Source organism: Ctenocephalides felis, unplaced genomic scaffold (assembly GCF_003426905.1).
Source record: "Ctenocephalides felis isolate EL2017-DRISC unplaced genomic scaffold, ASM342690v1 CF-g0.4_SCAFFOLD_01886, whole genome shotgun sequence".
NCBI classification, from domain to species: domain Eukaryota; kingdom Metazoa; phylum Arthropoda; class Insecta; order Siphonaptera; family Pulicidae; genus Ctenocephalides; species Ctenocephalides felis.
The window spans coordinates 126306453-126334239 of record NW_020538040.1 but is presented as its reverse complement, the minus strand read 5'-3'; the positions used below and the strand labels follow the sequence as shown (position 1 = coordinate 126334239).

At 29.6% G+C, this 27787-nt stretch overlaps 1 protein-coding gene across 1 annotated transcript in view; it reads left to right on the top strand.

The window, feature by feature from the left end:
- Positions 1-973: 973 nt before the first annotated feature.
- The window catches only part of LOC113375866 (neuroligin-1), a gene marked incomplete in the record, with an annotated part of 295207 nt that continues 268393 nt past the window's right edge, over positions 974-27787 (top strand). Inside the window, 3 exon segments of the mRNA XM_026615815.1 lie at positions 974-989; positions 1199-1394; positions 26998-27289. Of these exon segments, the coding sequence (XP_026471600.1) occupies positions 974-989; positions 1199-1394; positions 26998-27289 (504 nt within the window).

Genomic DNA, 27787 nt, shown 5'->3' with positions numbered 1-27787 from the left:
TTCATTCTTTTAATAAAATGATGTTTTTGTTTCATTTCAATTTATAAGCTTTGATAAATAAGACTTTTTTTGCAAACATGTTTATTTTGAATGATATATGTTGTTAGTTTCATTATCATTACGAGGAACAGCGATAGAGAATCTGTAAGAACACAAACTTGTACAAACTTGACCCGGGTTCGATCCCATTTGATATTAGGTCAGCCTCGGCCAAGTTTGATATAATATCAAAATTTTACTTGAGGTAGATCATGGTGACTTAAAGCAATAATGATATCTTGTTCAAACAAAACATATCATATCTTTCTCCGCACAGATAGTATGTCAAAATCAATGTAGTTAGGCTGTTATGACGATTGTCATAACCGTACCCAGTCTCGCCTACTAAAAATACATTTTATTAATTTCGTTATTGTAATGGGCCAAAAATCGAAATTAAAACTTTTTACATTTCTCGACGTTTTGAAGGTTTCTGAACATTTTGGCATACCTCAGAAAAAATGGATGTGTGTGTGTGTGTATGTATGTATGGATAAAAATTTCCAGTCACGTTTTCGGGCGCACGGATCAACCGATTTGAATGGTTCAAAAAACATTCGATTTCTATTAATAGGGAAAAAAGCTGATTAGTTTTTGGCAAAGGCAGGTCCAGCCGTTTCGGAGATACGGAGCAAAGAGTGCATAAAATAGAAATCGAGTTATTGCGAGAACGGAGTATCCGATTTGAATGATCTAAAAAACATTCAATTAGTAATGATTAGGAGAAGTATTTATTATTTCGAAGATACGGAGTTAAATATGTGAAAAATTGTAGTTTTTGAGAGAACTAAGCGTCCGATTTAAATGATTCAAAGAACTTTCTGCTTGTCTTAATAAAATAATTGATTTTGGAAAAAAAAATTGTTTCATTTTTTTTTTTTTTTGTATATCGAAAATAATTCAGATTTTATTTTTAATTCTAACTAGTTTGGTCATGAAATGGTCCATTGGTTGATTTAATTCTTACTTATGTGTTACTAAACATCAATTTATTATTTATCAATTTATAAAAAAATATTAATGTAAAAATTATATACATATATTTTATTAATCAATACTAATTTTATAATGTGCATTGTAACGATTTATGAAAAATAATAATAATTTTGATTAAGTATAAATTATTATTTTTAGTAATGTTTTGGTTGTTCATTTGCAGAGTTGGTCCGGCGCGCCATTCTGCTAAGCGGTTGCGCGTTGGCCCCCTGGGCGCTCCAAGCCGATCCATTAGCGGTGAAGAGGCGAGTGGCCGAAGCCACTGGCTGCCACGGCGATCTACTGGGAGACGACATAGCCCCATGTTTACGAGACAAGACCGTCGAGGAGCTCCTCAAAGTCCGCATAGAACCTCCAAGGTATGTCAAGTGCCACTAGCAGAAAGCTTATTCCATACTAATAGCCATACTGCATTTTGGTAATATGATATAATTAATATCATTGCACATATTACCTACATAGTGCAATGTTATAATCGGCTCATTAAGTAAATAAATTGTATTTTATAAATTAATTTTCAATAACAGTGTTAAGAAAAGGAGTTTAATTTTTAGTCAAGACCGAATATCCTAACAATTACTAACCATTTGATAATAGCTATGGCGTAAATATTATTTACAATAAAAATTAACGAATATGAAGTCATAGAGCTCCTAGTGTTTTATTATTTCTATTAATATTCTGTAATTTGCACTCAAACCAAACCAGTTGTGTAAACATGGAAAGTATCTATAATTAGTATTTCAGTAGAGCCTAATTCAGGATCAATAGCTAGTAACTGATGTATCATCGTTCTTGATGCCTGCAACTAAAGGAAATAGTTTCGATAATCTTTAATAATTTAAAAAATCGAAATCTAAAATTATTTGAAAATCATATTATGATTTTTTCACATATTCATAGTTTCACATACTAGTAGTTTAATTATATATTGCATATCAAGACATCAAATATTATTGAAGGATCCACATAGTTTACGTGTCATTAAATTACTATAACTTATATTATATTCAGTGACTGTAACTAGTGACAAATAAACTAAGCCAGTATATTTTCTTATAAAATTAATCATGACTAAAGAGAAAATAGAAGAAGGTACTGTTATTATATTATGTTTTCCAAATAGACTACGGTATCATGTCCTGGTTAAGATTGAATGAGTTATTCGAATAGCTCTTTTGTAGTTTAAATTTTGTTTAAAATGGCCGTCGACAATCGCGGACTGTCCCGATTGATCAAATGTCATATGTCATATTGGTTACGTGCCTAACATAGGCCTTATAATATATAAACCGATTTTAACAGGTGGATTCGATTTTATGCACATTTATTTCATAGAGCAAATATTATTAATATATTTTTTTACAAAATCATCACCCATCACAATTGCCATTATATAATTGAAATAAAACTATCACAGATAATATTTGAATTAAATTAACTATTATGATAAATATTATTGAATATTATTAATATCATTTCTTACAATATTATCATCCATCAAATTTGCCTTATATCATTGAAATAAAACTATCACATATAATATTTGAATTAAATTAACTATTATGATAAATATTATGAAATATTATTAATATCATTTTTACAGAGTTATCAGTCATCATAATTGCCATTATATTATAAAAATAAAACATATGACATATGACATATGACATTTAATCAATCGGGAGAGTCCACGATTGTCGACAACATTCGATCAGCAAGTGACGTCACAGTCTCTGCTATGTTTGAGTACTTATTTTGCGCTCGACTAGCAGTCCATATAGTATAAAGTCTATGAATTAATATAATTTATGTATCTTGTTGCTATGGTGAAAGATAATAATATATAATTGTTGTTCAATTGACTTCTAATCATTAACAAGGGTAATTAATAGACGTTTATTACAATAACAGCAAAATCAATAAGCAATTACCGCACTATTGTTACCGATCAATGATAATGAACTATATTGTCAAGTGCTGTAACTAGAATCTGATTGATGTCGAGAGGCTTGACTTAGACATACAAATATTTAAACATACTACATGTAACAAAGTTTGCATGTAGCTTAATAAATATTATTCAAGTATGAAGTATATTGTGGTAAACCTATAACTGAAAACGATGAGAAAATTAACGCTCCTTTGCACTATTAGTTCAAATTAATTAATTACTAAATTATTTTGATAAAAAAACCGAAAGCGCTCGAAACATTTCACCGTGCCTGTATACTTTTTACATAAAGCGTTATTAACTTAAAGCGTTATTAACTTATAGCGAGATAATAAATGTGCGGCACGTAAAAAAACGTATAACTTGTTGCGCATTCACGATTAGGTGGCGTCGACGATATATTACAATCACCAAGGGTCTTTAATAATTTCTATTCGCACTCACACGATCCCTACAGCCCGGGATTGCAATTTATTGCTTTTTCGTGAAATAATAATTTGAAAAATTGTTACCGTAGTAGAACATTCATCTCTAAGCGGATAAATTATTGTTACTCAGACATACACATTATTTCACACAGTCAGATGTAGTTGAATATGGAAATTAACGCAAACCAGTGCTTGAATAAAGTTTCATGGAAGAAGAATCAATATAATTATGTGTTTTGAAATGTACATATCATATATGCATGTATATAATATAATATAATGTTTCCGACTATTTCTAATATAAGTTACCTCATGTTATTGAGTACGGTGGAGCGATCTTGTACTTTTATGACAAATAATATATTAGAGCAAACTCTATACAAAAACTAAAATTACGTTAATAAATTTTCTGAGCTTATGTATTTTCTGCACAACGATTTATTTTGTTGTGATGTTAAACGTGTTCTTGTATTTACGTAATCAATATAAAGATATTAAAATATTGGCTATATTTACTATTGTGTATTTACTTCTTTATTTGAAGTTACATTAGTAAATGTCAACTTATTTAATAATTTTGAAAGTTAACAAAAAATTACAGATAATTAGTTTAATATAATAAAAAGCATTTGAACATTTTTGGTTCATTAGCATTATTAGCAATATAACTGCATAGCACATTATAAAAGCAAATCATATTTCCAGAATAGCTTTTGTCGTAATGAAATATCACACGGAAATGCACAGTTTAAAGTTTAAACTAATGTATTACAATTAATGTGTAAACATTAATTTACAAGTAAGCTTGCATTATTTACTAACCCTCGAACGTGTGCCCACGTTGTAGGCAAACTTAAACATACAGACTAACTTAGAGTTGATAGTTAACAAGATAGTTTCGTGCGTAATGTAAATAGCCTGAATAGCTTGTAGGTGTTCCGAATTATGATATAACTATGCCAATAAATAAACACGGACTGCTGGCAACAAGTAGCTGGAACAATACGACACGAAATGCTCCAAGCGGCACTATTGAATAATGAATTATTTATTTTACGATTAGTTTAGTTTCACACTTAATACGATGTTTATTAAATAACATACATTACGTTTTAATCAAAATTTGTACACTTTACTGATTCTAAGTTCTAAGTTACCAGATTTTAATTACTTATTTTTTAATTTGTTATGCGATTTTGATCATATTATGTTAGTATTTTGAGTTTTAATTTATTTTTTAACATTTCAGTATATATGTACATATATTAGAGTATAATGCTAACGGCGTCTTAATATTTTCTAAATATTCGCTTGAAGATACCAAATTTTTATATTGATATTGATATGTATCTGTTAATGTTATTGATTACTATTTTATCTAATTAAACAAATTCCAAAATTTAAAAAAATTCAAAAACTTCAAAATTTTAACTTTCAAAATTTCAAAACTTTCACAACTTAATTTTTTTTTTCAATTCATTGATTTCATTTCACCAGATCCAGGTTATGAACAGTGGTATCTCCGTAAAAAATTACATTTTGCATTTTTTTAATAATGTAGCTATTAGTTTTTAAAATCAATTTAAAATTGATGACCTTGGACCTGTTTGCACCCTGGCCATCCTTTGGGCTAAAAAGGACCAGGCGACAAATTTTTGAAAAACAGCAAATTTACACATTTCTAAATTGATATGGTAATTTTACTGAACATATTCAGATAATTATTTGATTGATGTGTGTTATTAACCATAAATAGATGGCGTTGTTTTAATATATGAATGTTAGTACGAATAATAGTGTGAATCTTTATAAGAATATTATGTTATTGATAGTTTTAAATACTACGACTGTAGACTGAAGAATAAACAGTTTTAGAGGGCAGACATATATAGAGATTTCTAATCTGATTAGAGTAATAAATAAACGTAAAGAACATTGTGTTTTAATAGAGACGGTCAGGCGATATATCGATCATTTTTCTTTGAGATTTGATTAATAGTAACTGGTATTCGTAATTGTAATTAATAAGTTGCAATCTTGAATATTATTCTGTGGCTTATTTTTTCTGCTGAGCTTTTTATGAATATGAAAAAATAATCAAATTTTCTCTTACTCTCGATCTCCATTGGATGTGCAGTCTGGCACGTAAGCCGTTTATTCAAACTATTCCGAGTGGCTGCCTTTATAGAATACGTTTTCGCGCGACAGTTTTGTGCAGATGCGCCCGTTATATCTCCCATGTGGTTGAGATGTTTGAAAGTCCGTGCACTCGTTTATTGAGATCGACTTCTGACTGAACTTTCCAAACCTACTGTCAGTCGATTGACCTGTAAAGTAGATAATGGCATTATGTGAGAGATTTCAGTTTGCGCATATCTTTGTCATAATTAAATAACAAGCAAAAAGTTAACACGTAAACGACGTAAAAGTTTCAGAATTTTGTGATGCAGATTCAAATATTACAAGTTTATTTCTATATTACGCGAGTTTAGGTTTTAGTCATAGTTTAGTCTAAAACATTTTCTTACAGATGCTTATAAAATTAATATAATGGCAAACAATCGCAAATTGTAAAAATACTCCGAAGAAATGCAACCACATGTTTTTAGTATATTCGAAAATTTTAGTATATTTAGTCATATTTAGTATTTTTAGTGTACCTGACAACAGAAGTATGTTTTCATATAATTTTTTAAATTAATTGAAACTAATTTAAATTCCGTAGGCGGAGTGAAAAGGGTCAGCCAAGGGGCAAAATGTTTACTATTTTTAACTTCCCGTAGGGTAAGTTATTGTAATCGTCCAAAAATGGATTTTTTTGCATATCTTTACGTTTTGAAGCTTTCTGAACATTTTGGTATACATCAGAAGAGATTGATGTATGTGTGTATGTATGGTTACAATTTTTCGTCTACGTTTTCGCTCGCAGGGATCAACCGATTTGAATGGTGTAAAAAACATTTGAAACCTATTGATAGATAGGTAGATGTGCTGATTAGATTTTGTCAAAATTTTATTCAAAAAAACATTCAATTCGTAATGAGAGAAAAGTGGTGATTAGTTTTTGACAAAGGCAAGCCTAGCCGTTTCGTAAGTACGGTGCTAAATGTGCAAAAAGCAGTTTGTGTTGAATTAAACATAAATGTCTACCAAAGCAAGATTAATAGGAGTAAGATTTGATATAAATAAACAAAAAGTTTTTTATGTTGAAAAACATTAATATTAGCCATACCTACGAAACGGCTGGGTATGCTTTTGCCGTAATCACCACTTCTCCCTTATTACAAATTGAATGATTTTTTGGATAAAATTTTGTCAAAATCTAATCATTTAAGTGTTTATAGCTTATATGTTCAACCTATATTTACGTCCAATCGTCTTGTGGACGATTGTGACACTCTCTTTACCTAGATAAATGTTGAAAGTTACCATTTAATTTGATTCACTTTTCTCTCAGCTAACTGGTAAATTAACAAAATTATTGCTGACCAAAAGAGGCACGTATATACCGTACCCTGGCACGTATATATATATATATATATATATATATATATATATATAGGTAGTATATATATAGGCTGTAACAAAAGTCCATGAAAAGATATTGAGAAAGATGACAACGTGGAAACTTCACCGAATAGTAGTGCGTTCAGTCCCTCAAAATGATAACACTCCGATAACATATATGGAAACATTATAAAGATAAATCGTAGGATATGGCAATAAAGCGTTGTAATATGGACATTCAACCATTTCAGGTTCATGATGTTATATGTTGGTAGACTTGACTGAATCGACACTGCAAAACACACAATATTTGAACACTGATCGATATTTCATTTCTCTACAATAGTATTTCTATATTACACTCATATCTTAAATTGCACAATTTAGGTTTTCAATGATATTACACAATGGAGAAGGCATATTTTTGATGGATTGAATTAAGTATGAGTATTATCGTTATAATTTGATATATATGAAGCTTTCTCATTTTTAGTATAACGATTTATATGAATCATTGATATGTTGTGAGCTACAATCAAATGGCTAGTAATTATAAAACATAATACCATCGATTGTTCAAAGCTTACATTTTATTGAATTCTTACATTATTTTTGACTATTTGTTATCAGTCATTTTATTATAACATAATTTATCTTTAACTAAATTTGGATAATCACATTCTAAATGATTTGAATTTAAAAGTATGTTGCAAATGAAAATAGAAAATTGATTATGCTAAATTTATAATAAAAAATTGAGAGAAATAAAATTTTAATTAAAACATGAATGACATTGAATCTAGTTGCTGTCAAAAATTTATTCAAAAATTGAAAATATGTTTTCTAATTGTAGTATTGTGTTCGTAGAAGTATTGAAAAATAAATTCGTAATGTAATTATAATAGATAATTTCTTGCCTGTAGATAATTTTTTTCTAATAATAAATAATTACGTCATTTATTTGAAGTCCTTTGGAATAATAAAATAAGAGTATTTAGTAATGAAACCCTGATATTTCAATTATCGATTTTTGCTTCATAATATTAGTGCAGACAAACAATTTAATTTTAGTTTTTATTTACACATATTGCGATTTCACATAATATTGTTTTGAGAATTTAATACCTTGCAGAACATATTTAAATCTGCATAATTCCTTAAATTATTTGATTACAGCAATATATTGTTATTTTAAATTCATAACACAATATCATTAGTGATAGAAAAAGACTTAAAATTAATTTTTGGAGCATTTCATATATAATAACTCATATATTCGATACCATTTTTCAGTTTAAATTTAAATACTACTAAATTTAAAACAGTGATCGAAGTTAAGATCAGTGATAGTATCAATTATTTTCTATATTATACTGTTTGACAGAATAATATATAGTACATACATACTAATGTATACAGGGTGTCCAAAAATTAAATTAAAGCCAAAACCGAGTTGATAGTATTGATCGTAACTGTCAAAAACAAATTTTCAATAAAGGAGTACGCGCAAGGTTCACACGCGATTGAAGTAAAACTTATTTGCTACTGTACAAGATGGCATTTAAGTAAAAATAAATACATCATATAACAATTTTGAATAATGTTTATTAGTAATATGGTAACACTCGTGAGGCACACATTTATTACTGTCAATCATTAGACACATTTATATAATGATAAATTATAAATTATATATTAAATATGTATAATATTTAAAAACAATAATGTAATTAAAGTCATGTTTCAAATATGACATGATCGGTTTGTCATTGTAATTAGCATTAGAAATGAATTTTTATTAGAGAAATGAATAATTGCTGCTTAATAAATTCTATAATATTTGTTTACACAGTAAATTATGTTAAACAACGCCTAAACAAATATTGTTTTTGCAACTTCTACTAATCATGCAATTGTGTTTGAAGAACTTCGTGTAATTAAAATTAACATACATTCATTGACTGCTTCATTTTTTTTACCTTTTCGCTGGCGATATAATCTCATTCTTTGAACAGCTGTAATACCTGCCTTGCCTAAAAATATTTTTTATTTTAATAGCTAATAAGATTTATAGAAGCTACGAATAATATAAAAATAATTTCTAATCAATAAACTTACGTTCAGTACATGGCACAAATGTTCAATTTGTTTTATTCAAGGAACAGGGTAAAATATTCTTCTGATTCAGGCATTTTTCATTAAATCAAGACTACGATGTAACATTAAATTTATTTATCTATGCCGATTTTCTTGTTGATATCGGTACGCATACAACGTTGATGCCGGTAAGCACACAACGACAAATCTCTATTCACATACACGACGAATAATCACAATCGACCCGTATCGAAATGATTTCATCGAGAGCGAATGACGTACAGGGTATAACGCATTTTTATTGCATTTGTACTGATTTACACCCTAGTCGCGCCTAAAAAAGTTTTACTTAAAAAATTTCATGCAATTTGGAAATTATGAGCTTTTTACTGCAATCTAGAGTTTTGGTAAAGAGTTTTGTGATTATTTTTCGGTTATTGTGGCTGATTTTTTTGTTCAAACTTTAGATCCGTAACCGAAAATATCATTTTTAGAATCACTCAGCACTGACACATTTAATCTGAGTTTTTAAGTACTAAAGTGTGTTGGCAAGTTTTATCCAAAGTTGGCACATTTAATTAGAATTGGAAAATGGTGAAATACGTGATTGATTTATTATAAAAAAAATAAGTGAGAAACCTAAAAATAACATGAATTTTGCTGGTGCAATTTACATATAATGAGTTCAAATGTTGTACTCTATGTGAAAAGAATAAACATTTGATCTGATTGTGAGTAACATGCACAAAGCCCTAGGTTGAACGTATTAGCTCATCATTTTCAAAGTACAGGAATTTTTTTGTTTGTGATAGTTGTGATCAATACTATCACCCCGTTTCGGCTTGGCGTTGAGTTCTGGAACAATCTGCATATAGAAATAGAATCAGACGCATAAGGTATTTTTTATTCAGTATTATTATGAAATATAAAAACATTTTTTTATATATAACCGTTGTTACAATACAAACCATTTAAAAAAACATATCTTTAAGTCAGTTAACCCCATCCCATTGCAGAAGACGTTTTGTTTTAATAAAACCTGTCTTGGTTTTATCAAACGTCTAGCATTTAAAGTTGATTATTCTTGGCGACTAGTAACGTTGATTGGGAGGAGATATAATGCGAAATCGCAGCAATTGAGTTAAAATATGCATAAGATTCACATAGTAAGTTGTCGGACAACTGTGCAACCAATTCAGCCGTGGATTCAAATTGAGTTCTGGACATATGCTTATGCATATTCATCGATTGTTCGCAGATGTGAATTCTGATGGAAAATTGTACATGTTGCATAATTATGCATATCTAATATAGTATATTTTATGATAAAAGCAATTTCTGCATTGATATATATATATATATATATATATATATATATATATTGGATAATAATTTTCACAAACGTTTCGAGACTTGGTTTGTCTCATAATCAGTGTGTTATAATTTAAAATATGGAAACCTAAATATATGTATATATATATATATATATATATATATATATATATACTCGTATATATGGATATGTATATATAGGGTAGAGCGGGGCACAGAGATCTGCTGGTAAAAAGGTCTACCAACTATATCTCAAACACAAGTTAAAAATATTTGAAAGTAGAGGAAAAAAGATGAAGAAAAGAGTCTTCATCTTGATTTTTACGACGTTGCTATCCGGAGAACTACGGCAATGTTTAAAAATCCATAAAAAAAGTATTTTCTTTGGTCGTTATTTGTTTTGGTTGCGAACATAGTTGTTAACGAGACCTTAATATAATTTTTAGTAGACGTTATTAAATTGTTTTACGATATGTAATATTAATTTTAAATTAGACTCAATAGCTTTTTTTATATTTTCTATAAAAACACTTGCGCAATGTGAAAAGGACCAACTAAACCTTTACCCAGACAAAGATGTGAAAAATAACTAGTGGTGTGTGGCATCGTGCCTTAAGGCAAATTGCTGGAACTTTCCGTACCATTTTTTTTTTAAAGATTTTTTTTTTTAACTTTGAAAATTTTTTTGAAAAAAATAGAATTTTTGGAAAAAAAATGTTTAATTTTTTTTTTTTTGAAATATTTAGGATTTTTTTAAAGCAATCGCACTGCTTTAGTTGTATAAAGACGTAATATCGAAGCGCCTAAGCGCCGCTTAAAAACTGAGTTACCGTTTTTAGCACTTTTTGCCCCGTATCTTTGGAACGGCTAGACCTGCCTTCGCCAAAAAGTAATCAGCACGTCTCCTCATCTATACAAATCGAATGTTTTATAATCGAATATTCAAATCGGTTGATCAGTGTTCCCAAAATTGTCGACGAAAATTCGTATCCGCACACACACATATATAAATTTTTTCTAAGGTATGTCAAAATATTCAAAAACCTTTGAAGCGTAAAGATATATAAAAATTTTCATTTTCAATTTTTTTGCGATTACAATAACTTGCCCTACAGGAAGTTAAAACAAGTAAATGAACTCACAAAAGCAATTTTATCGAAGATAAATTGAATAAATAGTTATTTTAATTCTGCTGATCAATATTTCTGACTTTTTGATCTTCAGGGTTATTTACAGTATTATCTGTGTAAAAAATGCGTCCATAAAATTTATATTTTGCATTGGTTAAGTAATTTAGCTATTATTTTGTAAAATTCCTTTGGAATTAAAATAAGACATCGGATCTGTTTACATTCTGGCTGTCTCAATTTACCTCGCCTATGGTGAAAAAAGGACCAGGTTACAAATTTTTGAAAAACAGCAAAAAAAAAATTTTTATTGATGAATTTGCTAGAAGTTTTACTGAAAATAGTCAGATAATTGTTCGTTTAGTGATATAATTTGTTCGATTTTCACAATATAATTGCTCAAAGTCAAACTGGACCTTTGTGCCTCAGTCTACGCATTATATGTATGAAAGAGTGGTCTGACAACTTTCTGACCTATTATGTTTGTGTATGTTAATTTATGTTCAATGAAACCTGTTTTTGTGCGATCCATTTTTATGCGATTTTGTCCTTTTAGTTTTGTGCGACAAGTTTTTAGACCACCCTTGTATATATAACATATTTGGGTGTATATATATATGTACCTACATAAGCGTTTGTGTGTGCTATGTTTCGAATCGGAATCTAATTAATTGGCTCCAAATGGCAAGTAACACTGATTACAAGTATACTAGAATTCATCAAAGGACGTGTAACGTCGATGTGCGAATTAATAAGTCATATTGGCAACACATCTGCTAGAAGCTTTTAAGTTGAGCTTTTCATGTGCTTACGTATTCTGACGTCGAACGTTTCGTATTCAAATATAACGCTTAATATCCGGCTTCTTTCCCGGATACATTATTTCTATTAATTTTACAAGCGCTTGCATGTAGGTACATAGATATCACATTTGCGCAGTCTGCACGGGCTGTGCACATATTTAAATAAAAGGCCGGGTATTGCGTGGTTAAGCCACGAGCTAAAGGTTAATGTTTGCGGCGTTCGTCGGACGTTTTATACGCTGTTGCTATACGAGTACTTCAATATTGGAATTACGGCGATAAGAATTGAGACTTACTTTGTATCAGTTTTTGGTCGATTTATTTTGCGATGATATTCTGATGGAAGCATATGCTCGTATACACGTATGGTTTGACGATAAATTTAGTCAAACCGAAAGAATCTTGTTAGCTTCCCAAAAAAGTTTGTGGTTTTGCCAGAAAATCCGACTTGCTAATTTTGTATTTTCTTGACGTTTCAAATTATTCTGAATCTAAGATTCTGAGGCCAAGATTGAATAAAGTATGTATATATAATACTTATGTGTATGTGAGCCAAAGGTAGACATGTCCACAAGCCATTTGATAAAAGCGAGGATTTGAGGATTGGGTTGATAAGACTTCTTCAATATTTTTGTCAAAATATTTAACCTGATTTTGCAAATTTAAAAAATGTTTTAAATATATTGCTTGGAAATAGTAGTAATGAGTTTTTAGTAAAGATTGGCGTGTAATTGATTGTTGAAATTTTATGAATTACACATACACAAGTTTGTGCCAATTTGGTGTAAAACGGTTTACAAAGTTTATAAAATATAAATAGTATAATATAAATTAGTACCTACTTTCAAATTTTTGGAAAAATAAGCTTTTAGTTTAGATGTAATATCTGCCTTACAGCTTTTTGTTTAGACGTAATGTATATATATATATATATATATATATATATATATATGATTTAATAGTTAATTTTGATGTTGAAATATATGAGTGAGTTCTTGAGGGCGATACATCAAACAAAGAAATTTCTTTGTTTGATGTATCGCCCTCAAGAACTCACTCATATATATATATATATATATATATATATATATATATATATAGTAAAGTAAGGCACAATGTTCTACTTTTGTGAAAACCAAACGATTTATATCACAACAAATAACACATCAAGAAAACAACTATCTGACAATGTTCAGTAAATTTATTTTCACATTCATAATTGTAAAAATGGTTTTGCTGGTTTTCAAAAAATTGTAATCTGGTAATTTATGACTCATAGGCTAGGCAAATTGGGACGACCAGGGGACAATCAGATCAAATTTAAATATTTCAATTTTTAAATGGATTTCATGAAATAATAGCTACATTAGGGTAGGGCGGGGCTAGTTGAGCAAATTTTTAGTTAAACGGATGTAGCTCCTTACTGAAAAGTCTCAATAAATTGCTATACGGCTTAATGGATTTGTTGTTTATCGCTTAACAAAAGTGTTAATACTATTTTTTGGTAATAAGTAAAACTTAAAAGCTACAGCTGCTTAAATGCGAAAAGTCAAGTATGCTCAATGTACCCCATAGGTGGGGCAAGTTGAGCACTAAGAAAGTATAATGAAATCATAGGTTCAATGTCGATTAGTGATAAAATAAAATAAGTTTTTAATAACCAGTTCTATATTTATAGTCTTTATTGTCAGAGAAAACAAAACTTATAGTAATTTGCTTTGAATGATTTACGAAAAGTAGAATCAACAAAACAATATCGTTTCTTAGGAATTGTTTTACCATTATATTCAGTATTTTTGTTTAAAATCATTATTTCTTTATATTATTACTCATAGACTTATCTTAAATCTTAAAAATAATAATTAATTTCTGGTAGTTAATGGTAATTGTCTTAGTGACAGAACAAGTTTAGCAACTATGCTCAACTAACCCCAACTCGGAATTTCAGAATAAAAGTGAGTTTATAAAAAAACCGTGAGAATTATATCCAGAATCTCTGTGCATATTAAAAGTACTATAATTATATGGAAGAATAACATTTACCTGATTAAAAATAAATAACATTTGACTAAACCAGACGAAAACTGAATGACCTTTTTACTTTTTGGTCTCAAAATAAACAATACGCCCGTGATCCTCACTCATTTGTCCAGCGGCCACTAGCGATCGCGGGATGTTTATTTCTCCCAAACCTCTATCTTTCCGCCATATAATGCCTAAACGGACGGTGAATAGTTTTCGATATATTTCGATTGCTCAACTTGCCCCTATGCTCAACTAGCCCCGCTCTACCCTATTCAACCAATGCAAAATATAAATTTTATGAGTGCCTTTTTCACAGAGATAACGCTGTTAATAACCTTGATCTGGTATTCCGTCAGGAATATTTGTCAACAGTGCTGGAAAACTATTCACTTTATCTCTTCATCATCACATAGGTCTATAAAAAACGATGTATTTTGATTGTCTATTGAATAATAAATAAATAAAAAAAATATCTCTTATAAAATTGCTTTTTTTAATTTAATTTGCTTTTTTATTTTTATTACTTTGCAGGATAACGGTTTATTTGGTTCTTTTTACCTTGCACAGGTGTAAACTTTTAGAGATGTATAAAAAAAACTGTTGAGTCTAAATTAAAACTAATAATACATATCATAGAACAATTAAATAACATATACTTAAAAAATATATTAAGGTCTTGTAAACTAAACAACAGTGCTCACAATCAAAAAAACTAACAAAGAAAGAAAATACTTTTGTTATGGATATTCAAACATTGCCGTAGTTCTTCCGATAGCGACGTCGTAAGAATCAAGGTGCCCCTCTATTTTCAAATATTGTTTGTAATAAATTCTTAACTTCACTCATTTTTGAGATATCGGTAGTGGATCTTTTCACACGGACCTTTTAACCCCGCTCTACCTTATGTACATATAATATATATATATATATATATATATATATATATATATATCTTATATATAAAAATGGATCGCAAAATGTGTTGGTAAGCGCATAACTCAACAGCGCCTGGAAAAATTTGGCCAATTCTTTTTTTAAAATGTTTGTTGATGTCCAAGGATGGTTTTTACGGCGAGAAAAATTCGAATAATTGTCGGGAAAACCCTAAAAACAGCCCTTTTCTAACTAATACGAATAATCGTAGTCGGCTTCTCGACATTATTTCTTTTGTTTCACTTTCGACAGACGAAAAAATTGGTATGGCGTTAAAGAATTTGACTTCAAGTCATATAAGATTTAAAAAAATCAATGTCAATGTCCAATGTCCGCACTGGCAAGGGCGGCATTTTCTTGCATTTTCTGTTATACTCTACTGAGTGTGCTTTTGTTTTGTTTGTAGTGTTTTGTTATCTACCTATGAATAAAAAGTTATTGCATGTGACACAATATTTTAATATTGCCTCCTATAAGACGAGGCAATTTAAGTAGAAGAACACAAAATGCTACAAACCAAGCTAATTACTGATCTAATCGTACTGCACAAGAACATAACGACCGAAATAAACATAAAAGTTACTCAATACCAAATGGGCCGCTATGTTAGTAGTAATGAAGCAATTTGGCTAATATTTTCTTTTCCAATTCATGAGAGACACCCTTTTGTTATTCACTTAGCTGTGCATTTAGAAAATGGACAAAGGGTGTACTTTACAGCAGGAAACGCAGGTCAAGGAGCTGCTCAGCCACCATCTACTACAATAACAAGTTTTTTTGAGACATGTCAAAACGATAATTTTGTACAAACACTGTTATACTCTGAAATGCCAAAATATTATACTTGGAATCAAGATTTTTACGACGGAAACAAGGAAAACCAGAACTAGGATACACAGATGTATATTCCACCGATGCGATTGATCGAATTTATTCAGTATATCCAAGCCATGGTGAATGTTTTTTTTATGACTGCTATTAGTCAATGTACATGGCTCAACATCATTCCAACATTTACGAACTGTTGATGGTGAATTGTGTGGATCCTACAGAGAAGCCCGTCAACGTTTACAATTGCTATAAAATGACGCTCATTGGGATCAAACTCTCACCGATGCTGTAATATCTTCACACGCTCATCAAATACTAACATTGTTTTCTATAATCATATCCACATGCTTTCCATCAAACCCAATTAATTTGTGGATCAAGTACAAAGATTATATGTGTGATGATATTTTGTGTCAAATACGGAATAGAATGAAAAATCCAAATATGCAAATCAGTAAAGAAATTTACAACAAAGCATTGATTTCAATTGAAGACATGTGCTTGATGATATCAAACAAAGTATTAATTTACTTAGGCCTGGCCGCGCCTAATCGTCCAATGCATGATGTTTTTAACCAAGAGTTGCATCGAGAAAAATTGTATGATCTCAACAATTTGAAAGAATTAATCGAAACAAATCTTCCACTGTTAAATGAACAACAGAGGTATGTATTCGATATTCTTATGAAAGTAACAAATGATGGAACTGGGGGGATATACTTCTTAGATGCGCCTGGTGGTATAGGATTTTTTTTTTATTTTATTAATACTAGAAATAATTCGCTCACAAAACAAAATTGCACTTGCACTCGCATCAACGGGAATCGCAGCAACTTTACTCGAAGGTGGTCGAACAGCCCATTCAGAACTAAAATTGCCATTAAATATGCAAAGCAATGAAACTCCAACTTGCAACATTTCGAAGAACAATGCAATGCAATGCAATGGCTAAGGTTTTGCAGCAATATCAATTGATCGTTAGTAATGAATGCACGATGGCACATAAAAACTCTTTTGATGCTTTAGACAGAACCTTAAAAGATCAACAGAGCAATCAGAACCGATTTGGTAGATTTTTTTGACAGGACGAAGTATGTCGGGCCAGCTAGTATATATATATATATATATACATATATATATACATATATATATATATATATATGTATATATAAACCACATAGTTGCAAGGAAACAAAGACCTTTATACATTGTTTATAAATTGTCTTTGCAATCCATGATCAAAGAAATTCCAGGAGGTTACTGCACCGGCGTTCTCGTCGTAGTACGTAATATCTTTTTATCACTTTTCTATGACTGTCATGTGTGCGATTGCAAGATTCTTATATGCTGTTTTCAGTTTACTCACTACTGGGACGGTAACAATTTTTAAATAAAAATTCAACTGATAAAATAATAAAATTGTTTAGTAGGGCAGAGCAGGGTTTAATTCGAGGGTGGTTTATTACCGTTATATCAAAAACATGTGTGTCATTGTGCAATGATTATTGCATTATTTTAAGTATAGGGCGAAGAAATGTAACCAGCCATTTCCTTAACTCAGAATCATCGCAAGATAAACGGCTTAGTATTTTTCTGGTGGTAGCTTTTTTCGTTTTGATCAGAGTTATTTAGCTTATAATACCTAAATATAATTTATAATCATACTCTATTTGATTATTATATAAAGTGTATAATTATTTTTAATTCAGATTCAATTGTTTATATATATACTAGATGACCCGACAGACGTTGTTCTGTACCCATGTCTACAATTCAAAAGTTACAATTTGTTGTAATAATCTATACTGATATTTACCAATTAGTTAAAAATTACTATGTTTTTACACTACAGTCTACCGAAATTTATATACATCTATATGGGTGATATTAAATGTACAACTGTTTTAAATAAAATTATGAGTCTCAGACCCACACTTAACTCTTTAATTATACCGTGAAATTCAAATCAGCCACGTAAAACCACCAAACAAACAAATATGTTTAATAAAATATTACTTTAGAAATATACACTACAATTTATTGAACAAATTTATTTCCAATAGCTCAATTTATTTTAATGCCAAGGGTTATCCAACAATTTTAGTCATACTGTAGATGTAGATGTATAAATAAATTATTTTTTGTTTATTCACGACTAAAACATCGATTTTCCAAATTTATCACACAAAAATTCATCGCGATTTATAGCATAAGATATACGTATTGGGAATTGCAGTTTTTTGAACAGTATAACGAATTCAGAAAGAATTAATATATAGTATCCGCGGTAAAGGTACCTTTGAATGTTGCCCATAATTTTTATAATCTCGTACTATATATTAATTGTTTTCAGTGATAATAATATCTAAATTACATTTTTCTAAATAATAATTTGATATACATTGTTACTTATTTGCATGATATTTTGGAATCTCTTGTGCCAAGTTAATTCTAGATGAATTACGATTAATTTTAATTTTGGTGGAAATGGCACTCATAAAACTATTTGATTTAAAAAAAACAGACCCTTAACAGTACATATTTTAAAGCTTATTTTGAGCACTATAAAACACCATGGAATATATAAAATGTAACACCTTGCCGCTAGATGGCTTCAAATATAACAATTAAATCTCGAAAGAAATAAAGGCTTTTTTCATATATGGCTTAATATTGTTTCTAGGACACGTTATAAAACACCGATTTATTAAGATTATAATTTATATTATTTTGTGCATTACATGATTTTCGTTAAAATGTTATATTTTCGTTAATATATATATATATATATATATATATATATATATATGTATATATATATGTGTGTATATATGTATTATATATATATATATATATATATATATACATAGACTGGGTACGGTTGTGACAGGATACAGTAGTGGTAGTTGTCATAACAGCTGAACTATACTGATTTCTAGATAGGATCCGAAAGAATAATGAGGTTGTATGTTTGTTTGAACAAGTGCCCATTACCGTTTTCAGCATGATCTCCAATACCGTATTTATTTTATTTTATTTATTTATTTATTCATAAGCAAGCCGTAATCAATAATAATAGATATTATTTCAGGCTCTTGTCAAGCTTATTCATAATTATTTTTAAAAGGATAATAATTTTATAATAATCATAGTAGATGCACAAATTTCGCTTCTGAAAAAAAGAGCTGAAAAAAAAGCATTCGAACATTAAATACAATGTTCAGCAAGTTCATCATATTAAAGTCTATTTGACCACCAGTCAAGCTCAAAATTCTTGCACAAGGTTAAAAGTTATACTCATTTAAAAACGTAAAAAATTTAAATTAATAAAATAGCAACAAAATTAAATAAAAAAAAACATGGTTGTACAGGCGATCAAATGGTCAGACTAAATAGATAAAGGATAAAGATTATGCAAGAAAATAGTTATTGAAATCAAATTAAGAAAATTCAGTAATGTCATAAAAAGCTAATTCTTTAAAAAGTTTGACTAGGGAAGCATGAAATTTTTTGCTGTCTAAGTTTCGGATATTGAGTGGAAGTTTATTCATAAGCTGAATACCTAGACCGTCGATCGTATTGAAAAAGCTGGCTAATTTATTGTGCGCCCCTTAATAAGTTTGTGTCTAGTGTTGTAGTTTGAGGAGGACAAAACCATATCAAAAAGTTTCGAATTGTTTTTGATGAAAGGTAATGTTACCAGCAGAAAAATGCATGGGACAGTTAGAATATTGTGTTTTTTAAATATGGAGGCTTTACTGGTCAAGGAAAAAATTATTCGAATAATTCTTTATTCTTTTCTGAAGCTTAAATATTTTAATTAGTTCGGATGAAAAACCCCGGATTTGGATGCCGTAATATGTAGACCGCATTGCTTTTAAAGAGTCAAAAGTAGGTTTTGGTTCTTAAGTAAGTTTCCTCTTTCAGTCCATCGGTAAGTTTCGAATTCTTTTAATCATAAGATTACTTTTTTGTTATTTTGCTGTAAGTTGACCATAAGTAGTTTTTATCCGTAATTAGTTTTTGCTTAGATAATTTAGCTCAGTCATAATGATGATTTGTTTTCAAAAGTGTGCGCTGGGTATAGTTGTGATATGCATTTCTTGTCCTTTTCGTGTGAAGATTAGATAGATAAAGAATCTGACTTTACTAAGACAAAATACGAAAGGGAAGTAAAAAGCAAAATTCAATATAAAAAAAAAAAATTTCATAAAGAATTCTTATTAACTTTGTTTAAAAAAATATGCATCGTTTAAATGTTTATGTTGTGTTGTATTACATCTTATTGCAAATGATTGGTTATTAACGACAATTAAAATCGTTATAAACCATTGTGGTGTCTATAGCTATTGCTTATAACCTATTTTTATGCCTGTCAATTTATGTCACCCCAACCGCTGTCACAACCGTCCTTCGGATGTAGGCATTTGACTATTACTACTTATTTAAGGGCTGTATTTTCACGTAGACAAATGTTCAAATTACCATTTAAATTAATTTTCATTCTGGTAAATTAACACAATTTTGGTTGATAAAAAAAGTGGCACAACCGTGCCCAGTTTCCCAGATATAACATTTATATGTAGCCTACTGTGATTGTGGTAAAAATTACCATAAACCTTTATAATGGTAAGATCTGAACAATAAAGAAATGAGAAATAAGAAAGTAAAATATATAGTTATAAAAGGCAATTTACGAGAAGTGGATTAAATTAATAGCTGATCTAGTTTATAGTTTTTAATTTTGTTGTTCAGCCTTGTAATTAAATTAAATTATTGTGATGTAGTTGGTTTACTACTACACTACTTTCCACTTTATAATTACTAAATTTTAAGTTGAACTTTTGTGCTTGCCTCTATTTTTTACATATTAAACTGTCGGATTTCCTGTATAGTTTTTAATACTGTACATACATTTTATTTTCTAAGTTGGTCAATTATAACGATAAAAAAAATCAAATAGTAATTAAAAAAATTGAAAAAATAAAATTTTTTAAAAATCTAATTCTTCAAGACTTAAATTATTTTTTGGTTAATAAACTAAATATTTAATTAATTCTACAATTTATAGTTGTTATTTTTTAATATGCTTAAAAAATATAACTTTTTGGTGGTTTTTCGTATAATAGTTGGTATCAATGAATATTTAATAATACTGATGACATTATTACAAAAAGAATACATTGTAATGGCATAATTTATTGAAATATACTGAAAATTCCATAGTTCGCTTGTTGAAAAGTTATCAAAATATATGACTGGAGAAGCAAAAAAATCGTTGTTCGAGAGCATCGTTCATGAATATTTGTAACTTTGTATGTAAAAGACAATGCACCGAGTGGCATATCATTTAATTGCGAGCGGTAAAAGCACTCGAATATCTTTGTGCACCATTTGAACGGTATACGTTTCAAAAATATATTAAACCGTCGAGTTACTACATGTACCGACATAAATTCCCGTAGGTTTGCTGTAAAAATATTATGGGTCATAAAACTAAACTTCACATATGACAGTATTACAGACAGGCTTTGGTGCCGCCTCTAATATGAGCTGAGTGGTTTATAAATTTCTGAAAATAAAAGTTAGAATTGTTACATTTTATTGTCGATTTTACGTGTCACCCTTTGCATACATACTGGTCAATTGCATGTAAAACAGAGTTATTATCTGTTGAATGTAAAGTGTTTTAGATCAAATGGCTTAAGGAAACGCGATTTGGAAAAATACTACTAGAATTATGATATTCCTACTATCAAGCATCATGTGGGTTTTGTAGATGTATATAAATAGCGGCGCAATACCATTTATTTTGAAGAGAACTTTTTTTTGGTAAAGTCAAAATATATTTCGTATCCATTAAATGTATAATCATATCTATATTACCACTTGCAAATAAATATAATCAATTGAATACAGCTTTAATTTTGATATTTATTATTTAATATTACTAACAAAATGATGTCGAACTTAATATCATAATATAACATTAATAACAATACGTGATAATTTTATTACGAAAATTATAATATGATTTTAAAAAACATTTTTGAACCAATATATCATCGTCTAACCTCGATCTTTATACTACGATACTACGATTGATGAGTATTTTTATTTAAAACAATAATGGTCGTCCAAAACTGTTTTTTGAAAAGCGATACTTTTTACGTAGAATAATATTTCATAATTTTTGAGGTTTTTATTTTCCAACATCTGTTTCACAATCTGTTTTTCATAAGAAAAATATATATCAGTTATTATGATTAAAATGTAAGTTAGAACGAAAATAATGATTACTTAGTGGTAAAGCTTTTTTGTTGATTTTAAGTATTTATGGCATAAAATATTTTGGCATCGATGTCACTTTATAAAACAGTTACATTCTCACATAAGAAGAAATGAACATCTTCACTATTAGTCTGATTTTATTTATTAAGACACGATAAAAACCCTCGTTTGTATTGTGAAAATACTGGTTTATATAATAGATTTAAAGAGCGACATCTGTTAGGCGATTCGGAGATTTAAAGTTTATAGATAGTTCCGAGCATAGATAAATAAACATAATAAACATGCAGTTCCGAGTAACGAGTTCAAGTGTGACAAGTATAAACTAGCACTTATGACTCAATTGCCGAAAATTACTATAAATACCGCCGAAAAAAGGGCCGGCCGTGGTCCCGTGGTAAGAACGTGGGCTAGCAAATTCTAGTCCCGGGTTCGAATCCAACCTCGCTCGGTTTGGTATCAAAGCAGCTTGATACCAAATTTTTACTTGAAATCATAGATTTCAAATATGATTTCAAGTGAAAATGGCCTTTCGTGGGCATAGCTGTAGTGGCAGCATGCCACTTGGAAGTAAAGAGGTACTAAGATTGTATCGCTTTGAAATGCAAAGGAAGTCGAGTTGTATCCCTATACAACAGGATAAATGTAAGATCTCTGACATCGTGCAACCATGATTTGAGTGCATTTTCAACTCAACCCTCGGACCTGCCTTTGGAAGAAATATTCGTAAAGAAAAATGTAATAAACAGTAAAAATATGTAAAAAAAAGTAAAATATATGTAGTATGTAAAATAAAAAAAAAAAAATTGACGGTATACGAGTATCGCAATATTTTTTTATAAAAAAATCATGTTATATCATAAAGTCATGAAAATATGAACTAAAATTCAGTAAAAAGACACTCACAGACTGAAAGCGTCGTCAAAAATTATTCGATCAGTAGATAAAGGGTGAAAAGTTCGAGTTGTAATGATTTTTGAAGTCCGCATTATAAAAATTAAAATTAAAAGAAAAATGATTCCAGAATTTTAAAAAAAGTTAAGGGTTGATGACACTTGATAAAAATAAATAGTTTTGTGAAGTAAAATTATTCTATTCAATTTCAAATTAAAAAAAATAAAATGAAAAAAATGGCACCAAAAAAGCGTTAGGGTTGGACAACCTTTGACAAAATAAATTGTTTTTATGGTGATATTTCTGCTTTTTTTAAGCACAAAAATCTAAACTGAAATTATGTCAAAAATAGTTAATTACTGAATGAGGGACAAGAAATGATTAAATTAATAACTTGTGATATGGAAATTTTATATATAAGATAACTCATTATTTAATGGCACATTTTACTGGCACTAATTAATTATACAATCATTTTTCAACAATTTATCTCTAATTTATTAGTAAATATTTACAGTTTGAAAACTAAGCTTTTAATGTAAAAATGAAGACACTCTTCAGAGATATTCAAAATCTGTCCATGACAGTATTACTTTTAGACACATAAGTTCAAAACCTTATGTCAAAAAATAAAATTTCAATTTAGCGTCATGTTTTACAAGGCTATTGCAATTAGTATTCAATTTTCTTTGTTCCTTTATCAATTTAATACCGTTGTCAAAAATAATTTACCAATAGATATTGTTTTCCATGCTGATGCTATTCGTGTTATTTTATATTCGGCTTAAAGTATTTTTTGGATTACATCATAACCCTCGTTCTCTGCGTTGTGTTTTATATATTTTTTGTTTTCTGTCATAACATTTTGACAGTCCATATCAGCGACGATACGAATATTGGTATCGCATTTAAATTTTTAACAAGCGAAAATTATTTTTTCTCGTTTTTGTTACAAACATAAAATAAAAGGTACCGACGATTTCTTTATTTATCATGCTTGTAAGAAGCAATGTATACTTATATAAAATGGCATATATATATATATATATATATATATATTTATTTGAAAAAATATATAGAAAATCAAATCATAATCGCAACTTTTAAGAGGGCATCTTTCCATAAGAGCTAGAAGTGCACTGTCAGAAGATAATAAACTAAAAAAACTTTTGAATCGTTAAGTAGAATTATATTTGTTACAAATGTGCAACTTCAGTATATTTAATATTAATTTGTTTTGCAAATGTAAAGGTATTTATAATGATTACAAACGTTCAAGTTATAATTTGTGATGAAATCCATTAAAATTACATATACATGATTCTATATATATATATATATATATATATATATATATATATATATATATATATATAAATAAGTCGGGTTTTCCTTCCTGACAAAATAACTCCAGAACGCACGAACCGATTTCGACAATTTTGCATTCGTTGGAAAGGTGTCGGGCTCCGCAAAATAACAACATATAGCTAAGAAAATTAGTGGTGCATAGCATCGTGCCCTAATGCAAATTGCTGGAACTTCATGCACCGTAATTAAAAATTCGAGTAATAAAAATAATCAACAATTGTTTTAAATAATTTCAAATAGATTATCTACGTATATATAAAAATAAGTCGGGTTTTCCTTCCCGACGGTATAACTCCAGAACGCACAAACCGATTTCGACAATTTTGCCTTTGTTGGAAAGGTCTCGGGCTCAGCAAGGTTCATAGCTAAAAAAATTAGTTGTGCATGGAATTGCGCCCTAATGCATGCTGCTGGAACTTCACGCACCGTAATTGAAAATTCGAGTAATAACATTAGCGAGAATTATCAGAATTATGCTTGGTTAAGTCAACGAGCAATTCTTGCCGCAAAGAATAATGATGTACACGCACTGAATTTCACAATTGAATCAAAAATTTCTGGCGATTTGATGATATACCAATGATTCCGACTGGTCTTCCGTTTGACTTCAAACGATTGCAATTTCCAGTTCGCCTTGCGTTCGCAATAACAAATCGCAAGGCCAATCGCTTAGTGTTTGCGGGATAAATTTCAAATAGATTATTTAGAAAATCATTGTTTTTCACATGGGCAGTTATACGTTGCCTGTTCACGAGTTGGAAAATCATCCGCTTTGTGTTAACGTCAGACCAAAAAACAAAAAAATGTGGTTTACCAAAGAGCACTTCAATGAAACGGATAATTTGCGGATTCACTTTCATTTACTTAGAGAAGTTCAACTAAAAAACACTTCATTTTTGTAATCGAAATAAATTCATTACTGCTGTATAATAAAATCAAATTTTTCCTTTTCAAATATAAAACAAACAAAAAATTTCTTCATCTTTCTCACGAAACCATATGTTCGTCGGGTTTGCTAGTATATATATATATATATATATATATATATAGTATGTTTCTGAATTTGATGTTGACATATGTATTAACAAAGTCTAATAATCGGGCATAACATCAATAAAAAACATGAATTTCTTTCAAAAATTTATTTTAAATCCATACGTTTCGGCTATAATCCTAGCCTTCATTCAGTGGAAAACTAAAAATAAAATTAAAAACTAAAAACAATTGAATTGGAGTGAAAAGAAAAAATAAAATAGTAAATAGTACTTTTACAAAATATACTTTCCACCGCATCTTCTTTACTTGAATTTGTACAATCTTTACTATATACCAAACTATACCATTTATGCATGTTACAACCAGACTTTTAATATAAGCATACATTACTTCTTACAAGTATGATAAATAACGAAGACAATGTTACAACTAACCTCAGGTGTGATTCACACTTATCAAGATAACTATTTAAACAACTCTGCAATCACAACATTTGTTACACATTATCAAAGATTAATAAATTTAAAACAAAATATGTAAAATAAATAAAATTTAAAATTAGTAGATAAGAATAACGCAAACTGAAATTTTATGATTTGTTATCACTTGTCAAAAAATGACGCACCTGCACAATTATGTTTACTGCGTCGGCTTGCGGGACCATAACTATCACAATATTATGCAGGAAGATGTACGTATCCAATCGGGTCAAAAAATATTTTAATATCGTCTAAGATCTTATTGAAAGACGCCTATTACTTCTTACCACAGTTTCAAAAAATTCCTAGCTCCTCTACACCATATATGCGCAAATATATGTCATATTTGCGATATTACTCATATTCCTATGCATAATCTATATTATTTTATACTAAGGATGTCAAACCCGCGGCCTGCAACAAGTGTTTCTGCGACCTGGCCAATATAGCGGATAATAATAATATATAGTAAAAAAACAAATTACAAAAGAAAAAAAAAGATCAATTGTTCACAGTATTGTACGAAAGTGAAAATGTGGTACATGCATGTAGACGGTAATTATATCAAGTAATAATGAAAATAGTTTGTCCTGGTAATATGAAGGCTTTTAAATAAATTTCGTCATCGAAAATTCAGTCGCGGAAAGAGTTATTGTTTTTGCCGCCATTTTAGCTAATAAGATAAAAAAAATTTAGTTTCGAAAGCCGCTCTATTTCCTGAGATGAGAACTCGGGTAAAGTGTATACTATGCCACATTACGTTAATTTACTACATCACTCTGCTACATGCACCGCAGACAGGCGTTAAATAAATAAGCAAACATAAATCACGTCTACATTGACTTATTAACAGTTATCAATAAATTATCATTTAGTGCATATTATTTCCAATTCCAGATTTCTATCCGGATTCGCGCCGTTCATCGACGGCACTGTACTGCCTCGCCGCCCCGCTCGTCGGCTGACACTGCCGCTGGGTTCATCTCTGGCTGACGCCAGCGGCTTAGAACTCGCCGACTTCCCATCAAAGCAATTGCTGCTAGGGCTAACATCGACGGAATCTTACAACGATCTGAGTGCCCAAGATCTTGAGTTTGGTTTTAATGAAACCAGGAGAGATCGACTACTTCGTACTTATGTACGGAACGTATATCATTTTCATCTCAATGAGATTTTCTCAGCTTTAAAGGTTAGTAAAATGGCAAGTGAGTTAAGAAAATTGTATTACTGCAAAACTTTCTGTTGCAAATACGAGTACAACTTTAATGAATAATCTTATATATAAAAATGGATCGCAAAATGTGTTGGTAAGCGCATAACTCAACAACGCCTGAACCAATTTGGCCTATTCTTTTTTTAAAATGTTCGTTGAAGTCCAAGGATGGTTGTTACGGCGAGAAAAAAACGAATTATTGCCGGGTAAATCCTAAAAACAGCCCTTTTCTTCTTTAGTCGTGTAGGCAACGCAATTTGTAAAAAAAAAAACAATGATCTATGTCATGACATTTTGTGTAGTTTTTGATAATATAATTTTGAATATATTTATATAAACATAGAAATAGCTTTCTATTAATTAACGAGCTATATTGGCAGCCAAAAACATTGATGTAAATTAATTAAATTTCAAAATTCAAGAACAAATTACAGGCGAAACAGTTGATTCGGCAACTAACCAAGACAATCGGAG